General features: G+C 38.8%; 1 protein-coding gene across 1 annotated transcript in view; it reads left to right on the top strand.

The window, feature by feature from the left end:
- LOC124555710 (lysine-specific demethylase phf2-like) overlaps nt 1–20,322 on the top strand; it is a 177,605-nt gene that overhangs the window by 27,997 nt on the left and 129,286 nt on the right. Inside the window, exons 4-5 of the mRNA XM_047129718.1 lie at nt 8,719–8,873; nt 9,633–9,774. Coding sequence (XP_046985674.1) covers nt 8,719–8,873; nt 9,633–9,774 — 297 coding nt within the window. The remainder of the gene's footprint in view (nt 1–8,718; nt 8,874–9,632; nt 9,775–20,322) is intronic.

Here is a 20,322-nt window from a genome sequence, read left to right as displayed (position 1 = left end):
TGCAAAACAGAAAAATGTTTCAGACAAAACTTAAGACTTTTTTCTGTAGAATCTGAACATATAATATAATAAAATGGGGTTTACACATTTTGACTATAAATTGTCTGGATTGTGTAGTTTTAGAGATATTTCAATGTCTTCAGATAAATTAAACATCCTGTGTGTATCTATATATATAAAAACTTCATTCAGTCATCACACTTACTGCATTAGTTCTGAGCACTAAAAAATTTGAAGGTTATCAGGTATACCTTTCTTATTGTTGTGGTTCAATGTTCACCTTTATGTTGTTCCTGCTAATGGGAAACTTTGCATGTCAGTGGAATACTCGTTGCAATGTAGAACCACACACTAATGTAGAATATATGAGAAAAGTGAATTTGATGTTGAAGTATTTGATAACAAAAATAGTGTATGTAACCTGTACAGTAAAATGTGACTGCTTATCATGGATATTTGATACTATGATATTGTTTTATAGCAAATACAAAGAAATTTTGTGTTTATAATATGTTGGTGTAGTCAACCTAAACTCAAGAGTACTCATCAGATGTTTCACCTGATGCCCAGTATTTGTGTGTTTATGGATGATGTAATTCTGATTCAAATTACAAACAAAATGTTATAGCTCGTATGCAGATAGTTACTTCACATATGTCTGGTGCTAATTTAGTTCAAGGCTAATTCACTTAATTTGAGGCTGCACTCTTGATTGGGAGTATAAAGTTATGATTTCATTGAGGAAGAAAAAATTCCATTCACACTGGATGTAGCCTGAAACAATGAGCTGTTTCTTTTAGCTTGCTCCACATAAACATTACGAAGACAAAATTGAAAATAACATTTGAAAAATGGTGAGGGAGGAGTACCTATTGAATCTGAAGAGACACCTGGAAATTGGACACCTTGCTTTGAGTGGATTTGAAATAGTGACAGAAACTTGAGCAACAAACATCTGCCTTAAAATTTTCTGTAACCTTGTATGCGAGCCCAATCTCCACTATAGGCTGGCATCCTATATCAATTTTTCCATATTTACTCAAAGAGCACACTCAGGGTGTCTACGCTCTGAGACAACCAAGAAATCTGGGAAAAACCTTGGAATTTTTTTGAATTCTGGGAATATTTCCAGTACAGTTGTATAGTTTTGACTGGTAAGAGCTGATAAACGGCAAAATGTGTCAAAGACTTTAGGATGAAGATTATGGAATACTTAATTACAATAAACTGCTGCCGATGAGTGTGGCGTCACAACTGTTTACATTAAGTTCATGTGAGCAGATGCTCGCAGGCTCACGCGCATGCGTAGTTGAGTTGCGTATGGCAGTACCTTCTCCTGCTTCCGTCTCAACTCATTGAAGAGTGGCTAACAATAACAATAAACGGCCAGATGCTACCTGGAAAAATTTTTCTGGTGCACCCAAGTTGCCAGATTCGCGCATACACATAGTAGTCTGGGTTGTAGTGGGAGTTAGACTTCACGTAAGCCATGTTTTGTTTAGTTATTTTGCTGTTTCCTCTTCGTTTACACTTCTTGCATCAAATGAAAACAAATGGATTTCTGTGCTTGGGAGCTATTAAGTAAATTAAAATACAGTCACATAATTACGGAAGGCCCACGTATGTTATTAGTTTCAGTTTTCCACACTTTTGGCAGTCAATCACCTTGCATTTTCTCCAGAGGCCATCAATTTATTAGAAACAAAGTGTTTTGTTCTGCACTATTGGCTAGTTTAACCTATTGGCTAGTTTAACCTAAACCTATTGGCTAGTTTAAACTGTTCACTGAATTTCAAGTGCACATTTTAATCTTCTGGCATGTACGGCATTACACCATAATAAAGAACCAAACATGAGATAATGCAATACTGGTACTCCAAGAAAATTTGCATCCTGAAAACAGCACTGAAAAGCTTAATATCAGGTTGTGACCTACTTCTTTGTGAATCTGGACATATGAATGTGCACTTTAAGCTGAATTATGCATTTTAGCACGGTTTACGAAAGTCCAATGATTTTGGAGTATCCTATTTTTTTATGACATTGTGTAATATCTGTTAATACTACATACGTATGAACATGCGGGTCTCCTAGTCATCGTAGCTGCCCACTTCCAGTAATGTCTGTTCTTTGGCACTCTCTGGCAACTGCTGAAACGAAGCTATTTCTAACAGGTTGCAGGAAAATATTGTGAATGGTACTTTGAAAAGCGTTAGTTTCAAAGTAAAATTCCTTTTACACAAGATGAATTATTTACATGTGCGAATGTGCAATGAATTTCTTAAATCGGAGTGTTTGACTCTCATTTAAGACTTAACAAATTCATGACTAGCCACTTAGAAGAATTTCGAGCCCAGAAGACCAGGCATTAATGGCGTTATTTAAGATTTTACTGGCACATTTGCGTGATGGATCTTAAAGTGTAACACACAAGAAAGACCAATATTATATGTGAAAGCTTAACTTTTCCTGTAGCTACACTATGTACATTAATTTAAACCATTAACTTTTCCTTTTTGTGTTAACAATACTTAACAGTGATGTTGCTATTCACTTATCATGGAAAAAGTGTATTTTTCACCTTAGGAGAAGCGTATTTTCACATGGGGAAAAAGTGCAATTTTAACCGGGAAATCTGGGGAGTTTTTGCTTGTCTGCATATACACACTGACACTATAAGTTTTTGGCCCTTTTACACATATTTGGAAGACAGGGTCACACGTTGGTTGCTGTTGTACTTAGGTAGTAATGCTGAGACTGGTGCTATCCAATTTGAAGTTCTAGTCGTGTAGACATTCTTTCCTAAAATTGCTGTTTCATTAAAATGGTGAGTAAGCTACTATGGATGTTTGTCATACATCATACGCTCTAATAACTTCAAAGTGGCAGAGCTGCATTGATGTAGACTTCACCATGTCTTGAAGACAGAAATTTATGTCATTTCATTACAAGTGGAAATTTGTGGACTTCATGTAATCAATATAACTTTCAGAAAGGCAAATAAACACACAGGCTGTGATGATACGAGGAGACTTCCTTGGCCTAGTAGTTAAGTTGCTAGTTTTGGATGATGAGATCACAGGTACAATTCCCAATGAGTCAGTTAATTTCATGTGCCATGGATCAAATGTAAGCCACTTTCTCAGTGAAATTTGTGACAATGTGCCGACCATTTTAATCTATTGGCGTTTGTATTAACCTAATCTTTATTTCTTTTTCATACTCTATGTGAAACCAGCCCCTCGCCCCCACCTCTCTCTCTCTCTCTCTCTCTCTCTCTCTCTCTCTCTCTCTCTCTCTCTCGCATACTCAACAACATTAACTTCACTATAAAACATCAAGTAGATAAAGGAATCAATTTTCTTGATCTTACAACCACTAGTGCATGCAATAAACATGCATTTCACATTTACCAAAAACCCATAATCAGTGATGTTGCTATAAACAACTGTCACCAAATACCAACACAAAATGTGCATATGATTAAGTGTAGATCAGAAGAATGCTTAAGTCCCATTTATTCATCTCGATGAACAAAAATAAATTGACATTATCATATTAACTGCACACAGGAAGGGATACAACACAGATATAATTGATAAAATCTACGAAAAAGTCAAAAAGAAACTTTGCACACTACATAAATCAGATTCAGAAGAACACACACATACATTTGTTCGCATCCTGTTTATAGGAAAAATTTCATACCCAGTAGCTAACCTTTTTTGTAACAGTAGTATTTAAATATCCTTTAGCACTAAAAATAAGCTACAGCAGCACATCATTCACTGCAACAAGACAAATAGTGAGTGTCCAAGCAAATCGGGTGTTTACAAACTTTATGACAATTGCCCACAGTTCTACAGAGGCCAGAGGGTAAGGATTTTAAATATAAGATACCAGGAACACAGGGATGCCTTCTGGCTAAATAATTGTGATAAATAGACTTTTGCAACATATCTGAAAGTACATGAACACTCAGACTTAGTCATTAAAGATAACCTGCAGCTACTACACACTGTCGGTAAAGGAAAGAAAATGAATAATTTTGGAGAGCTCGAATTTACATCCATATCCCCAAACCATGACATCTAATTCTCAGTGGACAATAGGCCTTGCAAAAAAGTCATTTCTACACAGCTTCAATGAAATATTTAAAAAAAAATCATAAACTGTATAGGCCAACTCATGCTGACTGTCACCACACCATCACATCAAATCAGTTGAAGTCAAGTGATCTCAACTAGCACCTCAGCTAGCGCTCTCTCTCTCTCTCTCTCTCTCTCTCTCTCTCTCCTCTCTCTCTCTCTCTCTCTCTCTCCCCCTCTCCCCCCTCCCCCCTTCCCCCCCCTCCCCCGTCTCCCTCCCCCGTCTCCCTCCCCCTCTGCTGTGGGAATTGTGGTCTTTGTTTTTACGTGTAAATGCACATACACAATGCGGTAGATTACATACGTGGATGCTGGAGTGCACATTTGTACGAAAATGACAGTTGTTGGACTCAAATGGTTTGCAGCTTGCAGGGATAGCTTATATATTAGAGATGATAGACAGAAGTGCCCAGTAACACAAAAAAGAGTGTGGGTCAAAAAAGTGGCATTACGTGGTACAAAAAGGGAAATTTCACACACTATAGAAGGAGATTGAGGAAGAGGAATCTGTACTTTATATTTTAGAAAATTGAAGCATCAACTTTTTTTCATTTCTTATGTCAAATTGCACCCAGAATTACTAAACGGAACACTGTGTCTCGTGGAAAATTGGTTTGTTTAAGGTTAAGCTTAGTTGTTAGTCCAGTGAAAATATTTGTGCAATGGTCATATCTCTCTCAATACCTTTCCTTTCAAGATTTATAGGTTTTCTTCGTATTTTGTATTTACCTTTTAATAGTGCGAGTGCCTTATTTATACTTGGGTTAGCTAGTGAAACTACATAAATGTTGACCACTGATGCTTGCAAAATTGTTTCGCACACTATCCAGAGATATATATATATATTATATATATATATATATATATATATATATAACACTCACACACACAGAGAGAGAGAGAGAGATGAGAGAGAGAGAGAGAGAGAAGTGTCTAGTTAACCTTATATAATTTGCCAGCAACCATTGTATATATAATAAATGACAGTGTGGTTCCACAATCATGTAACAATTTCATATTCCCAATTTTTAATGTCTGTTATGTATCTTATGTGTAACATCTCGGTACTTCTTTGGCATAAGCTCTTTCACCATAACCTTTGTTTTCCAATGTAAACACACTGGGTGTTGTGAGCGCATGTGCTTCTGAATTTCCTAACAACTGAAGTGTCACTTCATTATGACCATAAAATGAAAGCACCAGTAATTTGCATGATGACTAATATACAGTTAATTTGTAAAAAAAATGAAATATTTTTTGTAAAAATATAATAGAGGCAATGTGAAAACGATGTGGGTATATCACCCATATGTAAGTACTGTAATATTTTACAACACATATTGTGTAGCCAATTCCAGATGTTTAATGTGTCTGTTTAGTCATCATCACATTATTTGTTTTTTTAATCTCCAACGCAAAGTATGGAAACGTACTTGAATGTAAACTGTCTGAAGATGGGTACAAGCCCAAAACTGATAATGTGTTAAATAAAATCACCTGTTGTGACTGGAAATGGTTATTATTCTAAACCCTATAAAGGAACAGTCCTGGGGTTCAGGAACAGTCCTAGAGTTCAGCTGCATCCATCATGGATGAAATACATTTTGTGCTTGAAGTATTATCAACCCTGTGGGAGATTTTGCTTTGCAGACAATGATTACAATGTAGATTTCTTTGTCTGTCTGTCTGCTTGCATGCATATATGTATGCACACATGTGGCAATACTTCTTACAGTTAGTCTGTTGCTTTATTCATTAGAACTGCCATTGCTAATCTTCTGAACTATTCCAGGGAGTTGTAATTAAATATACTAGCTACCTGACCATGATCACTTTATCATTTGGCTGTTCTCTTTTATAAAAATTCCTTGGTTTCTATTACTGACTGTTTCTTTTTTGATTGCTGCTCATATAGGTTTTGTCGTCTGAATTTTTGCAGACATTACTAATAGCTTTTTTATTTATTTTTAATCACTTTCCTTAAAGCAGCACGGTATTTTATGTAACATGAGTTCAGTCTTCTGAGTTTGCTAATATTTTCATATAATTTACTAGCCGTTCTTTCCTTTTGCAATTCGTGGCTTCTTTGGTGTCTTATTGATGCCATGGTTTGTTTTCTTGAAAAAATCAGCTGCTGAAGATTGATAGAAATCCGTTCACAATTGCATTAAATGTAGTACGTATGTAATGAAAGAAGTATAGATCACCGGGGTTGAATTGTATAAATTTCAGAGGTATTTTTGCAAAAAGCATTTCAACTGTAGGGCTTGGGAGAAAGAGAGTAAGTCATTGATGAGCCCAGTATGACTGAATATGTTAAGGTAGATGGGTTGACAACAGTGTTTTGGGTTTTTTTAAGTTCAGGGTTTTGTGGTGTGGTGGGAGGGTATTTTGGGGATATGGAAGATGGGAAAGGTCTCAAAGGCAGGGTCCAAATACAGTGAGGGTTAATGTGTAGATTCACAGGAATTAGGGTAGGTATTGTTAGGTGAGAATAAGGTGTTGGGCAAATGAGGGAACTTTTAGAGGTGGTCTCTGGAACGAACTTCCAGTTTTTGAAGAGCAAGGTTTACATTTTATAAGACTGGATAAGACTGGATGTAAGTAATTTGGGTTGCACAATAACAATATTTTGCAGAAGCAGCAGAGGGGTGGATAAATGAGAGGGTAAAATGAGGTAATGTGATAAATAATTTTAAACTGAAGTCAGGCAATTAGATGGATGTATGGATAAAGTGCACTACAGTCGAAGCGGCCACAGATTATGCCACAGAGCACCAGAAAAGTCTGGCACCAGCATGCTAGTGATGGGTAATAAAATTTAGGCATAAGAAAGTGAGAAGGAAAACATAGGGAAGATGTGAATGAACAATGTGTGAGAGTAAAAATCTTCTGGGTTGTTAGGCCGTGTCATATTTCCTTCTAAAATAATCACAGCTCTGTTACAAAGAATCTATGACCTAGAACACCAGTCTCACCCAGGATGTATGGACTACCCAAGACACATAAAGAATTGGTTCCTCTGAAGCCTATCGTCAATGGGATTAACTCGCCAACCTATTTTCTAGCACATCATTTATCTGGTAAACTGAGACTTCTAGTTGTTAAAAGAAATACTTCTATCAAAGATTCAAAACATCTTTTAGAAATTATACACACTGTGAAGATATGTGGAGGTGACATTCTTGCTAACTTCAGTGTGACATCGTTATTTACTAATGTCCCTGTATCGGATACAATGGCGATCATAAGGGAGAAAGTTGCTCCAGATGTTTGTGACTTAATTGAGTTATGTCTTTGTTCAAGCTATTTTAATTAAAATGGTGAATTCTATGAACAGGCTGATGACTTTGCTATGGGCTTACCCATATCGCCAGTTGCAGCTGCCATATTTACGGTACATTTTGAGCAACAGACATTAAGTAGCACTCCTTTGAAGCCTTCTTGTTGGCTCTGCTATGTGGATGATACATTTGTTATATGGCCAAACAGCGAAGAAGAACTTCATGTGTTCCACAATTTCTTAAATGGAACTCTAATTTACCTTGTAGGTTGAGAGTGAGGTTGGTCTCCCGTTCCTAGATGTGTTGATATACGAAGATACGATAACACACTAGGTCACAGTGTATATAGAAAGCCGACCCACACAAACAGGTATTTAGATGCCACTTCTCACCCAGCCCAGAAGCAAGCAGTGCTCAACACTGTCTTCACCTGCCTTCTCTATTAGCGATGACGACAACCTGAAATCGGAGTTGGATTTTTTAAAGAGGACAATGAAGGCAAATGGCTATTATAGTTATTCAGTTGACAGGGATTTTAGGTGGAATATTAATCATGCTAATAAAAATGAGGAGGAACTGCCTTCTCGCATCAGTTAGGTTACCATTCGTTTCTGTGGTCAATGACCGCATGAGCAGAATTTTAAAGAGAAATGATATACATACATCTTCCTTTAATCAAAACAAAGTAAAAAACTTTTTCTGACAAAAAAACGGATCCACTTGATTGCCTCCATCATGCAGACGTCTATCAAGTGACATGTGGCTGTATCAAAGTGTATCTAGGCGAAATGGGGAGAACTGTTAAAGAATGCGTTAAGGAACATGAACAGCACATGCAGCGAAAGCAAAGTGTAAAATTGGCATCATGAGAACAGTGGCTCAGACATAGATTTTAATAATGTATGTGTTCTAGCCAAAGAAACCAACATTTATAGAAGAAAGGTCCGAGAAACAAATTTCTAAGAATGCTTCTAATTTCAATAGAGTGGACAGCTTCCGGCATCGTGGCTCCTCCCACCATTCTTCCTCGACATAAGTAATGTTATGATGTAGCTCAAGATAATTTTTTGGTGTCATTGCTACTTTTTCTGTGTATTTACACACAGTGGTGTACGTCTAGAAGTAATTATTGTATTCTGCTTGCAGTAGTGCTGGTTATTCTCTTCCTTTTTCTAATGCATGACAAACTGCACACTTGGGTAATCGTTTCACCCTCCATTTATAATACAATTTCAACATTTTATTTGATTTTTTTTAATCATGCAGAAACTGTTCTGTTATTTCAGCTGTGAGGGTATAATTGTCACAATGAAAGGAGAAGAGCTCTCAGTGCCTTATCTAAAGGAGCATGGTTTCGACAGACCTATAATTATAAAAGACAAGAAAGGACTTGGAATGAAGATACCAGAGAAATCAATATGGGAAGTTGCTAGTTACATAGGTAATAATGAAATTAATTTACTGCCCTATGTTAAAGTGACACTGAAAATTTTACTGTTACACTTGTGACTATAACTGTCAAAGTTTACAAGCCACATCATTTTGTGCAAAATTTTGTAATGAAATGGCTTGGCTTGGAGTGAAGAAAATATTGTTCAAGTCTTGGGTAAGAAGCACTTTTTGCTGGTTTACATGATGACAAAGCATACACTTCATGTTGCTGTCATATTTTGTCAATTCTTAGTGGAACTCATCAATAATCATAAATGTGTTTGAAGTCTATTATTTTATGGCCCATCATGTGACTTGCCATGAAAGCAATCAATGTAAATAATATTTCTGTAGGCTATTCATGGCAATATGTTTAGACTGAAAAAAGTTATTGGATTTAATCAAGCATAAATGGTTTGGGAGTCGATTTGGTTCAAAGTACAGTTAAAATTACACGTGATAAATGAGAGTACTTCATTTTCCATTTGTGTGTGTATGTTTTTTTCCCCCCTTGGTTTTCCATAAATTAACTTAGCATTGTATTTTTATTTTTTTATGAGTAAAAAATACTTCCTGCTTCCCACAAAATATCATTTTTTCGTATTATTAGCTGAAATATATTTATCCAGCATCTTGTTTCTTGGAGCATATTTGTTTCTTTTGGTGCTCAAATGTTTTAAGTTTATATTTATTTCCTGAAATTTGCACCGTTTTACTCTCTGTCATGTTCTGTGAACAAAATATCATGTAAACTTATGTTTTGTTGCAGACTCAGAGCGAAAAGTTGATGTGATTGATGTTATCAGACAGACGACCCTCACAATGCCTTTCAAAACATTTATTGACTACTTTTGTTCTCCATTTAGCAAAAATCCTTTCAATTTAATCAGTTTGGAAATATCCGATACACGGTAAGTATACCGCAGAGTTAATATTTTATTTTCTCAACTTCAGAATTATATTCCTGATTTGTAGCCACAAGGATTTGCTACAGCAGACTAAAAATACTGTAGCTGACATATTTGTCCCGAGAGATACAGTAATCTGAAATGAGGTTTTGACTAGACAAGATGGGTTGCTGACACAACTACTTAGATCTGAATATGATCCAGTTTGTTCAAAACATGGCAGTAATTCAAAATGTGCAACTGAGATTGAACAATAAATGAGAATTATTTTAAACTAAAAGTAAATGCCAAATTACATTATTTTCAGCTTCCTTGAAATCTGCAAGGGGAAGAAAGAAAGAGCATAATATCTATAAGTCTACCAAAGGTAGAAAAAGAGGCAATAACACACTAAGAACTGTGTCAAGAGTGACACAAAGGTACAGAAATGGAACACAGTGATAAATAAACAAATAATTTTAAAATATACTGCACACCATGACATTGCATATTATTTTCTTCTGTGGGCCTTTTCAATACATTTATCTTACAGAACCAAAGATTCTGAATTGGTTCTCCTCCTACTGTAGTCATAACTTACAGCTGCTGATCAAATAAAACTTCCATATAATCGCTGGGTGTCACATTGTCTAGATTTATGTTCTGTGATTATGATACACTAACATCGGTGAAAATTGGATCATGAAAAATAATACACATGATTAAAATTAAATGTATACTATTGTTTAGATGACAATAATACACTAATTATTAGGATTTTAGATGGTTATATGGATTTTGACTTACGAAGGAATGGTCCAGTCTGATGGGTCAAAACCTACCCTGAAAATTGTCACGAGAAAAGAACTGCTTATAGCGGCAGATTGCGCAGTATTTCCTGTCTAGGTGCAAATCGGCAAATTAGCAGATAGTCACATAGTGCTGAATTGAAAGTACGCACGCACACACACACACACACACACACACACACACACACACACACACACACACACACACACTCACTCTCTTTCTAAGCACTTAACCAAAAAGTCTCCAATTGTTAATTGTTTGAATAACTTGCAGTGCATATTGTCAGCTAAACTGTTGCAGATGTAATTATTATACAAGTGAGGTAAGAAAATGAAGGCAGTGTATGATGATGTATTACAGGTAACTTCCATCAATTGGGACATTAATTTGTTGACATTAAATATTGTATAAAAATTCTCATAGCACTGTTGTTACGATGATTTTTTAATAATGTCTATTTTACTAAAAATGCAATAGTTCATTGTTTATTCCATGTAGTTGTCACAAAAATAGGAATTATCTGTTGGATGGTGAACACTAAGTTATTCAATATACCAGGCATACCGACAAAAGAAAAATTAGTGCATTCAGGCACTTTACAGTAATTGCTAGTTTTATTTAAACAGAATTGGGATAGAGTAAGAAATGGTCACAGCCTTGTTCCACATAATGTGCTGTAACAGGTGTACCTAACCAAATACATAAAACATGCTAATACAACCTGACAATGCACAAATGAGTAAAGTTTAACAACAGTGTTCCACTGATAAATGTGAAATGACACAGCTATTGGAAATTGAGTTGTGGAAAAACACATTACACCATCAAAAAATTTCTTTGCCAAGACGCTGAATCACACTATAAGTTCCAGGTGGAATCTGAATTACATTGTCACATAGCAGAAGGTGTAATTAGGTGAATGATAAACACTAACTTCACTTAACGAAGGTTTATTCAGCACTTGCACATACAAGAGTGCGGAATGAATTGCCTCCGGCCAGAACACATACAGTATATATACAGCTATAGAACATTCCAGTACAAGGATTCTTGACATTTGTGGACACCTCTAGAATGTACTCAAACCGAATATAGAAACTAAAATTGTACAGTCTAGGTGAGTTTTGAACTCACGACCATCCATGCAACAGTTTCGTATCATAACCACTACACCATGGTGTTACTCGGTTTCTTCTAAGACATCGCTCTAACCTCAAAATAAGTGTCTCGGTGTAACATCCTCCTAGTGCAGGAATGAGTTACAGGTCGTGCATACTTCGACTCCCGATGACTAATTCTCGCCCTGGCGGTGATATTCGTAGGACTTCTTTTGTCACTACGCTTTTCATCACCTTTCCGCTTGCTGCCTATCACTGGAACTTCAAATTTACCCTGGGTTGCAGGATGCTTATAGGGCTTGATTCGAAGGACGTGGACCATCTGATCTTTCACCATCTTGTGTAGGTGTCGAAATCTTCAACTTCATAAGTAACATCAGACAACTGTCTTACAACTGTACAAGGTCCAAAGTAGTGCCTGAGGAGCTTCTCTGAGACTCCAACCTTCTGAACAGGAGTGAAGATCCAGGTGAGGTCACCAGGCTGGTAGACAACAGGGTGGTGGCTCGCGTCATACCTTTGGCAATCATTTTGTTGAGCATGCAGGTTGCGGAGTCGAGCTAACTGCCAAGCTTCCTCAGCTCAGGTTAACACCTGGCTGATTTAGTGGTCGTCCATGTCATCAGGATGTAACAGAAACACCATGTCCATCGTCGTAGTCGCCTCACGTCCATACACCAGGAAAAATTGCATAAATGCTGTGGTGTCTTGTTTGGCGGTGTCGTAGGCAAATGTCGTGAAAGGTAGCACCTCATCCCAGTTGCTCTGCTCAACATTGACGAACATTGATAGCATGTCGGCCAAGGTTTTATTAAGGCGTCCAGTAAGCCTGTTAGTTTGCGCACGGTAGGCAGTCATCATGTGATGAGTAATGTTGCACCGACGGTTTATCTCGGTTACAAGATTAGATTGCAAAAACTTTCCCTCGATCCGTAATTAACAACCTTGGGAGACCGTGTTTTAATACGATGTCTTCCACAATGAATTTGGCTACCTCGGATGCTTTGGCTGTTTTCACGGCTTTCGTAATGGCATAGCATGTCAGATAATCAGTGCAAACAATAATCCATCTATTGCCCCTAGCAGATGTTGAAAATTCTCCGAGGAGGTCAATCCCAACATGCTGGAAAGGTGTTTTGGCTGGTGGAATTGGTTTGAGTCGGCCAGGTGGTTTTTGAGGAACTGCCTTTCTCCTCTGGCACTCTCGACAGTGCGACACACAGTGATGAACACTCCTAAATACACCTTGCCAGAAAAATCTCTTGTGGATTCTGTCATAGGTCATAATAAACTCTAAATGTCCAGCCTCAGGTGTGTCATGGAATTTCTGTAGAACATCTAAGTGCATATGTTAAGGAATCACTGGTAGCCACTTCTTTCCAAATGGATCAAAGTTTTTCTTGCAAAGTAATCCATTAACTACCTTAAATTGTCCTATCACATCCTCTGACCGACTTAAGGCAAGCATAATTTGAGATATCTTGGCGTCCTTCTTGTACTCAGCAGAGCCTGGAGTGCAGCAACACAGTCACTATCTTCGTCAAAGTCTTGATGGTCTTGCACAGGGTGTCTTGAGAGACAGTCGGCATCTTGGTGTTTTCTTCCACTTTTGTACCCTATGGTAATGTCATACTCTTGAAGACATAGTGCGCACCTGGCGAGTCGCCCTGTTGGATCCTGAAGACCTGTCAACCAACAAAGTGAATGATGGTCTGTAACAACTGTGAATGGTCTTCCATAGAGGTACTGTTGAAATTTGCACTTGGCCCAGATCACAGCAAGACATTCTCTTTCTGTAGTTGAGCAGTTTCTCTCGGCTTTTGTAAGTATCCTAGAAGCATAGGCACCTTCTCTTTTCCATCTGAAATTTGCACCAGAACAGCACCGATTCCATACCCACTGGCATTTGTGTGTAGTTCTGTAGGTGCTCTCTCATCATACAGACCAAGTGCAGGGTCAGTCATCAGAGGTTTTCGCAGCACATAGAAAGAATCTTATTGATCACCACCCCAGGTAAATTTAGCATCAGCTTTTAACAACTCTTGGAGTGACCTGGCTTTGATACAAAAGTCTTTGATAAAATAGTCTTTGATAAAATGACGGTACTAAGAACATAATCCGAGGAAGCTTCTCATATCTCTAATACTTTCAGGACTAGGAAATCTCACCTTATCTGGGTCTGGTCGCTCACCTTCATTTGACACAAGCTGTCAAAGTATTTTGATTTCTTTTGCTCCAAAGAGACACTTTCTTGGATTAAGTTTCAGTCTGCCTTGTTGAAGACACTTAAGAATGGCCCTCAGTCCTTTTATATGTTCATCAAATGTCACTGAGAATACTATAATGTCATCTAAATAACAAAGACACATCGTCCACTTCAGGTGACTTAGAAGCTTATCCATCATCCGTTCAAAAGTTGCTGGTGCATCACACAAACCAAACGGCATTACCCTAAACTTATACAGGCCCTCAGGGGTGATGAATGCAGTTTTATCATGGTCAGCCTCTTCTACTCCGATTTGTCAGTATCCTGAGTACATGTCCACGATTGAGAAAAACTTAGCCCCCTTCAGACAATGTAGTGTATTGTCAATTCGTGGAAGGGGCTAAATGTCCTTTCCAGTTACCTTATTAAGCTTCCTGCAATCAACACAAAAGTGCCAACTGCCATCCTTCTTCCTGACAAGGTCCACTGGTGACGACCATGGGCCCTGCGAAGGCTAAATGATGTCATTCTTCATCATTTTCTCTACCTCATCGCGAATTATTCAGCGTTCCATTGCTGACACACGGTATGCTCTCTGGCTTATTGGTTGATGGTCTCAAATGCTAATCCGATGCTTTACCGTTGATTTGTCTGATCCGCTCTTCACCTGTGGATTGAAGCATTCAGAGAACTCTTGAAGAATGACAAGTATCTTCTTCTGTTGTTCCTTAGTGAGATCTGGTGATAGTCAAGGTAGAAGTTTCTGTCTCGTAGTGGTAGTGCTGATTTCGCCCACAGACTTGGCTGTTCTTCAGTTAATGGCTCAGCGTTTGCTACGCACATGTGTCTTGGAAGGATCCGCGGTTCTCGGTGACAGTTAACTATTCACTGAATCCGTTCTTAAACGAGACGACAGAGGTTGGGATGACCGAGTTATTCTTCAATGGTATGCTTCTCTTACATTCCACTACGAGATACATGGGTTGATGCATGGCATGACACGTGACAGTTACCTTTCTAGCACTGACTGCAGGAATGATAACTTCATCCAGTACACATAGTCTCCACACACTCGGATGTGCATCTTCCTGTCCACAATATCTCATCTCATCTAGCATAATCTTAGAGCAACCACAATCTATAATAGCCTGAGAAGCTTTCAAAAAGCCCCATCCGAGAATGACATCATGACTACACTCTTGTAAGATGATGAATTCTAAGGGCTGTGTATGGCATCTACACAAATGGTACATCGTCCTGTAGGTTTTACATACTTCCCATTAGCCACCTTCAGCAGAGATGTTTTGTTGTCAATGAATATGGTTTTCTGCAACTGGCGACGTTACTTCTCCGAAATGACTGAATATGATGCTCCACAGTCGACAAGAGCTTGGGCTGGTCGGCCATCCATGAGAATATTGACATAGTTTCCTATCATTTTTGTAGTGATTGATGGTGTAGGATTTTTCCCCTCGGTGGCTTTACCTCCAAGGAAGGTCGCACCCTTTAGTTTTCCAGGTTGCAGTAGCTAGGTGATTGGCTGGAGCTTCTAAACGGCAATGGAGACCTCGATCAACGTGCTGGGGAGCATCCTCTCCAACGGCTAGCTTGCGGCGGTGGTGACCTACGTCATCTTCCACCCACATCTTCTTGTTCATCTTCGTCGTCCCAGAGGTGGTGTCGGCTAAGATCAATTTGCTGTCTTCTGGCGCGGATATCATCAAATATCCGCCACCTTTCTTGACAATAGCGCACCACATGTCCCAGTCGTCTGGAGTGGAAATGTACTGGTTGCTTATCCTGGGTCCTCCAGACGTCAGTCTTCCTTGGTGCCCAAACAGGTTCCTCATGCGACATTGTAGGAATGTAACTTCTCCTGGGTCTCGACTGTTTCACTGTTTTAAAGGGAAATGAAGGACGAGAGATTGGGTTCAATGTCTGTACCACTTCCTCCCTTATGACCTCTTGAAGTGTCTTTTTTTTTTTTGTGCAATTCAAGTGCCTTCTGAACTTCCTCTCTCACTATCTGACTAAGAATAATTGTGAAATCAGTTGCTTCCTCCATCACAGACATTGGTATGATGTTTGAAGGCTGTTCAAACTTCTTGTGTGTAATTCTTTTTTTTTTGATCCATTGTCTCGATATACTGGCACCATTTTATGAAGTAGTCTGCTGTTGAAATCTCCTTCAGGAGTAGGGTATGATACATGTCCTCAGCAACACCCTTCATGAGATGTGCAACCTTGTCTTCCTCCTTCATTCTAGGATCCACTATTTCACACACCTCAAAGACGTCTTGACTGTAGGATGCTGTAGTTTGTACTGGGCACTGTGCCTTGCACTTAAATTTATCTTCAGCCTTGCAGGTCTGTCGTCGTGTATCCCCAAAATAATTGCCAAGTTCTGCCTGGAATACTTCCCAGCTTGTGAATTTCTTCTTGTTGTCCTCATACCATTGCCTGGCAGTGCCCTCCAAGTAGAAAAATATGCTAGCCAAACACAGAGTGTCATCCCATTTGTTAAATTTAGCTATACGCTCATATACAGGGCTATTACAAATGATTGAAGCGATTTCATAAATTTTCTGTAGCTCCATTCATTGACATATGGTCACGACACACTACAGATACGTAGAAAAACTCATAAAGTTTTGTTTGGCTGAAGCCGCACTTCAGGTTTCTGCCGCCAGAGCGCTCAAGAGTGCAGTGAGACAAAAGGGCGACAGGAGCGGAGAAAGCGTATGTCGTGCTTGAAATGCACTCACATCAGTCAGTCATAACAGTGCAACGACACTTCAGGACGAAGTTCAACAAAGATCCACCAACTGCTAACTCCATTCGGCGATGGTATGCGCAGTTTAAAGCTTCTGGATGCCTCTGTAAGGGGAAATCAACGGGTCGGCCTGCAGTGAGCGAAGAAACGGTTGAACGCGTGGGGGCAAGTTTCACGCGTAGCCCGCGGAAGTCGACGAATAAAGCAAGCATGGAGCTAAACGTACCACAGCCGACGGTTTGGAAAATCTTACGGAAAAGGCTAAAGCAGAAGCCTTACCGATTACAATTGCTACAAGCCCTGACACCCGATGACAAAGTCAAACGCTTTGAATTTTCAGCGCGGTTGCAACAGCTCATGGAAGAGGATGCGTTCAGTGCGAAACTTGTTTTCAGTGATGAAGCAACATTTTTTTCTTAATGGTGAAGTGAACAGACACAATGTGCGAATCTGGGCGGTAGAGAATCCTCACGCATTCGTGCAGCAAATTCGCAATTCACCAAAAGTTAACGTGTTTTGTGCAATCTCACGGTTTAAAGTTTACAGCCCCTTTTTCTTCTGCGAAAAAAAAACGTTACAGGACACGTGTATCTGGACATGCTGGAAAATTGGCTCATACCACAACTGGAGACCGACAGTGCCGACTTCATCTTTCAACAGGATGGTGCTCCACCACACTTCCATCATGATGTTCGGCATTTCTTAAACAGGAGATTGGAAAACCGATGGATCGGTCGTGGTGGAGATCATGATCAGCAATTCATGCCATGGCCTCCATGCTCTCCCGACTTAACCCCATGTGATTTCTTTCTGTGGGGTTATGTGAAAGATTTAGTGTTTAAACCTCCTCTACCAAGAAACGTGCCAGAACTGCGAGCTCGCATCAACGATGCTTTCGAACTCATTGATGGGGACATGCTGCACCGAGTGTGGGAGGAACTTGATTATCGGCTTGATGTCTGCCGAATCACTAAAGGGGCACATATCGAACATTTGTGAATGCTTAAAAAAACTTTTTGAGTTTTTGTATGTGTGTGCAAAGCATTGTGAAAATATCTCAAACAATAAAGTTATTGTAGAGCTGTGAAATCGCTTCAATCATTTGTAATAACTCTGTACTTTCAGCCAATTGTTTGGATGTTGGCCATCGTCACCATAGAACCCAGAAGGATGTCTCATGTGGTGGCACACAGTTGCTGTCATTGCAACATCCTCTTCTTCTGTCTCCGGTAGATAGCGATCTGTTGAATATGGCTCAAACTCAGGTTTCTCACCACGTAATTGGCGGCTCTGTCGTGGCCCAATGGGAGCCACTGTGTCGACGATAATGTGCGCTATCACAAGTTCCAATACACATTGCCTCCACCAGAATAATGTCATGTAGCAGAAGGTCTAATTAGATGAATAATGAACACTAACTTCACTTAACTAAGGTTTATTCAGCACTTGCACATAGAAGAGCGCCGAGTGAACTGCCTCCGGCCAGAACACATACAGTATATATACAGCTACAGAACATTCCAGTACAATAATTCTTCAAATTTATGGATGCTTCTAGAATGTACTCGAACAGAATATAGAAATTAAAATTGTACAGTCCAGGTAAGTTTTGAACTCGCGACCCTTCACGCAACCGTTTCGATCATAACCACTACACCAAGGTGCTACTCAGCTTCTTCTGCAACAATATTAAGTGTGTTTTGTCATCATCATGTCCGGGACAAGAGCGCAACGAAAGCAGTGAATTATTTTTTGCAGCCGGTAAGAAGTTCAAAAATTAAAAAAAGACTATTTAGTGGCAAAAATGCTGTAATCAATGTAGTAAAATCTAGAAAAATGGGAGAGAATGATAGCATATGTCATAGCATTTAGCAACTGCACCAGCAACTCTGACTTCTTTCTTTCTTTCTTTCTTTCTTCTTCTTCTTCTTCCTCTAAATAATGGAGTGCGATTTGCATGCCGTTCTTGCATAAAACCTGATTGACTGCTTTTGTACACAGCAAGAAGCTTCATTTTCATGTCACCTACAAATTCCCTAATAGTATTATCTGTTATGATACCTTCTCTACAGGTTTTCTTCAAGTAAACTTAATAAATTTGTAACTTTCTTTTTTTGTATAAATTCTTGAAGCTGCTTAAGTGGGTCAAAGAAGCTTTGAAATCAGTGATGTTCATCCAACTTGCAATTCAGAGAACCCAGTTTTGACCTATCCCAGCAACGGTGAATTGACTCTCACAAGCAGTTCTAAATCGTTCAGAAAGATTTTCTGTTACACTTTTGCGCATATTTTGTACTTGATATAAATCTTAATTCCATTTATACAATAAAGATCCAGATTTTACAAAAATGAAACTGGCTTTGCACACTGCTTGATTTTAATCATTATACCCACCTTCATGTAACCAAATAATTTACAACCTTTCCTTTGTCACTGAAAGTTAGTACTGTACAAGTTTTCTTTGGGATTGGTGGGTGATGTGTCTCCTTCAGGACTTTAACCCAGATAACCCTGACGTCCTTCTGGAAGGACGGCGTCACTCACTGTTGAAATTATTTATTTTTGCGAATAACGCATTGTTGCAACGGACTGTGACGCATTGTTATATGAAGTAGGCAGAGTCAGTTGCGCGCTGCGACAGTCAGTTTGACGCTGTCGTTCATAGTGAGTGAGAAACTGTCTTGAAAATGGGGCCTATTTTACCATGGACGAACTGCCTGACCTTGTCATCGAAGTGTATGTATATTTTCTTTCATATTGCATCAATAATTCTGAAACTTCTCATATAATATCTTCAAGAATTAACCTATATTATTTATGGGTTCATATTACGATTGAAAGTTTTCGTCAGTTGTAATTCAATAATGTTTTCATCTGTCCTTCCGGAAGGACGTCAGGGTAATATGTTGTCATTTTGTATTCACAGAAAACGATGTACACTGATGGAACTTTTGGACATGTTAGAATCAAAAGATAAGGAAATACCTAATGCTGGCATGTGGAGTAAGGATTGTGAAATGAAAGGTGTTGTAATGACTTATGTTGACCAGTTACATCCACATGTTCCATTTCGAATATACTTTGATAACCTCTTTACCAGCGTTAAACTACTAAATGACCTAAAAGAGAGGGGCGTGGAAGCAACAGGAACAATAAGAGGAAACAGAACTAAGAATTGTACTGTATCATCTGTCGATAAAATGATAAAAGGAAATAGAGGATCGTATGAAGTTTGTTCTGACTCAGCATCTGGGATTTCCATTGTACGTTGGAATGACAACAATGTTGTTACTGTAGCCACCAACTTTGACAGAGTGCAACCAATACGCTCTGTAGCAAGATTTTCCAGGGAACAAAAGAAAAGGATTAGCGTGCCTCAACCTAACTTATTACACTCCTACAATACTGATATCGGAGGCATAGATTGAGCTGACCAAAACGTATCCCTATATAGATGCTTTGTAAGAGGGAAAAAATGGTATTTTCCGATCATTGCACGTTTTATAGACATTGCAGAGCAAAATGCTCGGGATCTTTACACGCACAACGAAGAATCCATAGATCATCTGACATTTCGTAGTCGAATTGTCACTGCAATTCTTGAAAGTAACAAAAGAGTCACTACCAGCAGAGGACATCCTAGTAAGAGGGCAAAACCAGATTCT

The sequence above is a fragment of the Schistocerca americana genome, chromosome X, assembly GCF_021461395.2.
Source record: "Schistocerca americana isolate TAMUIC-IGC-003095 chromosome X, iqSchAmer2.1, whole genome shotgun sequence".
Classification (NCBI taxonomy): domain Eukaryota; kingdom Metazoa; phylum Arthropoda; class Insecta; order Orthoptera; family Acrididae; genus Schistocerca; species Schistocerca americana.
The sequence above is the reverse complement of the archived record's forward strand: the minus strand, read 5'-3'. Positions and strand labels throughout refer to the sequence as shown.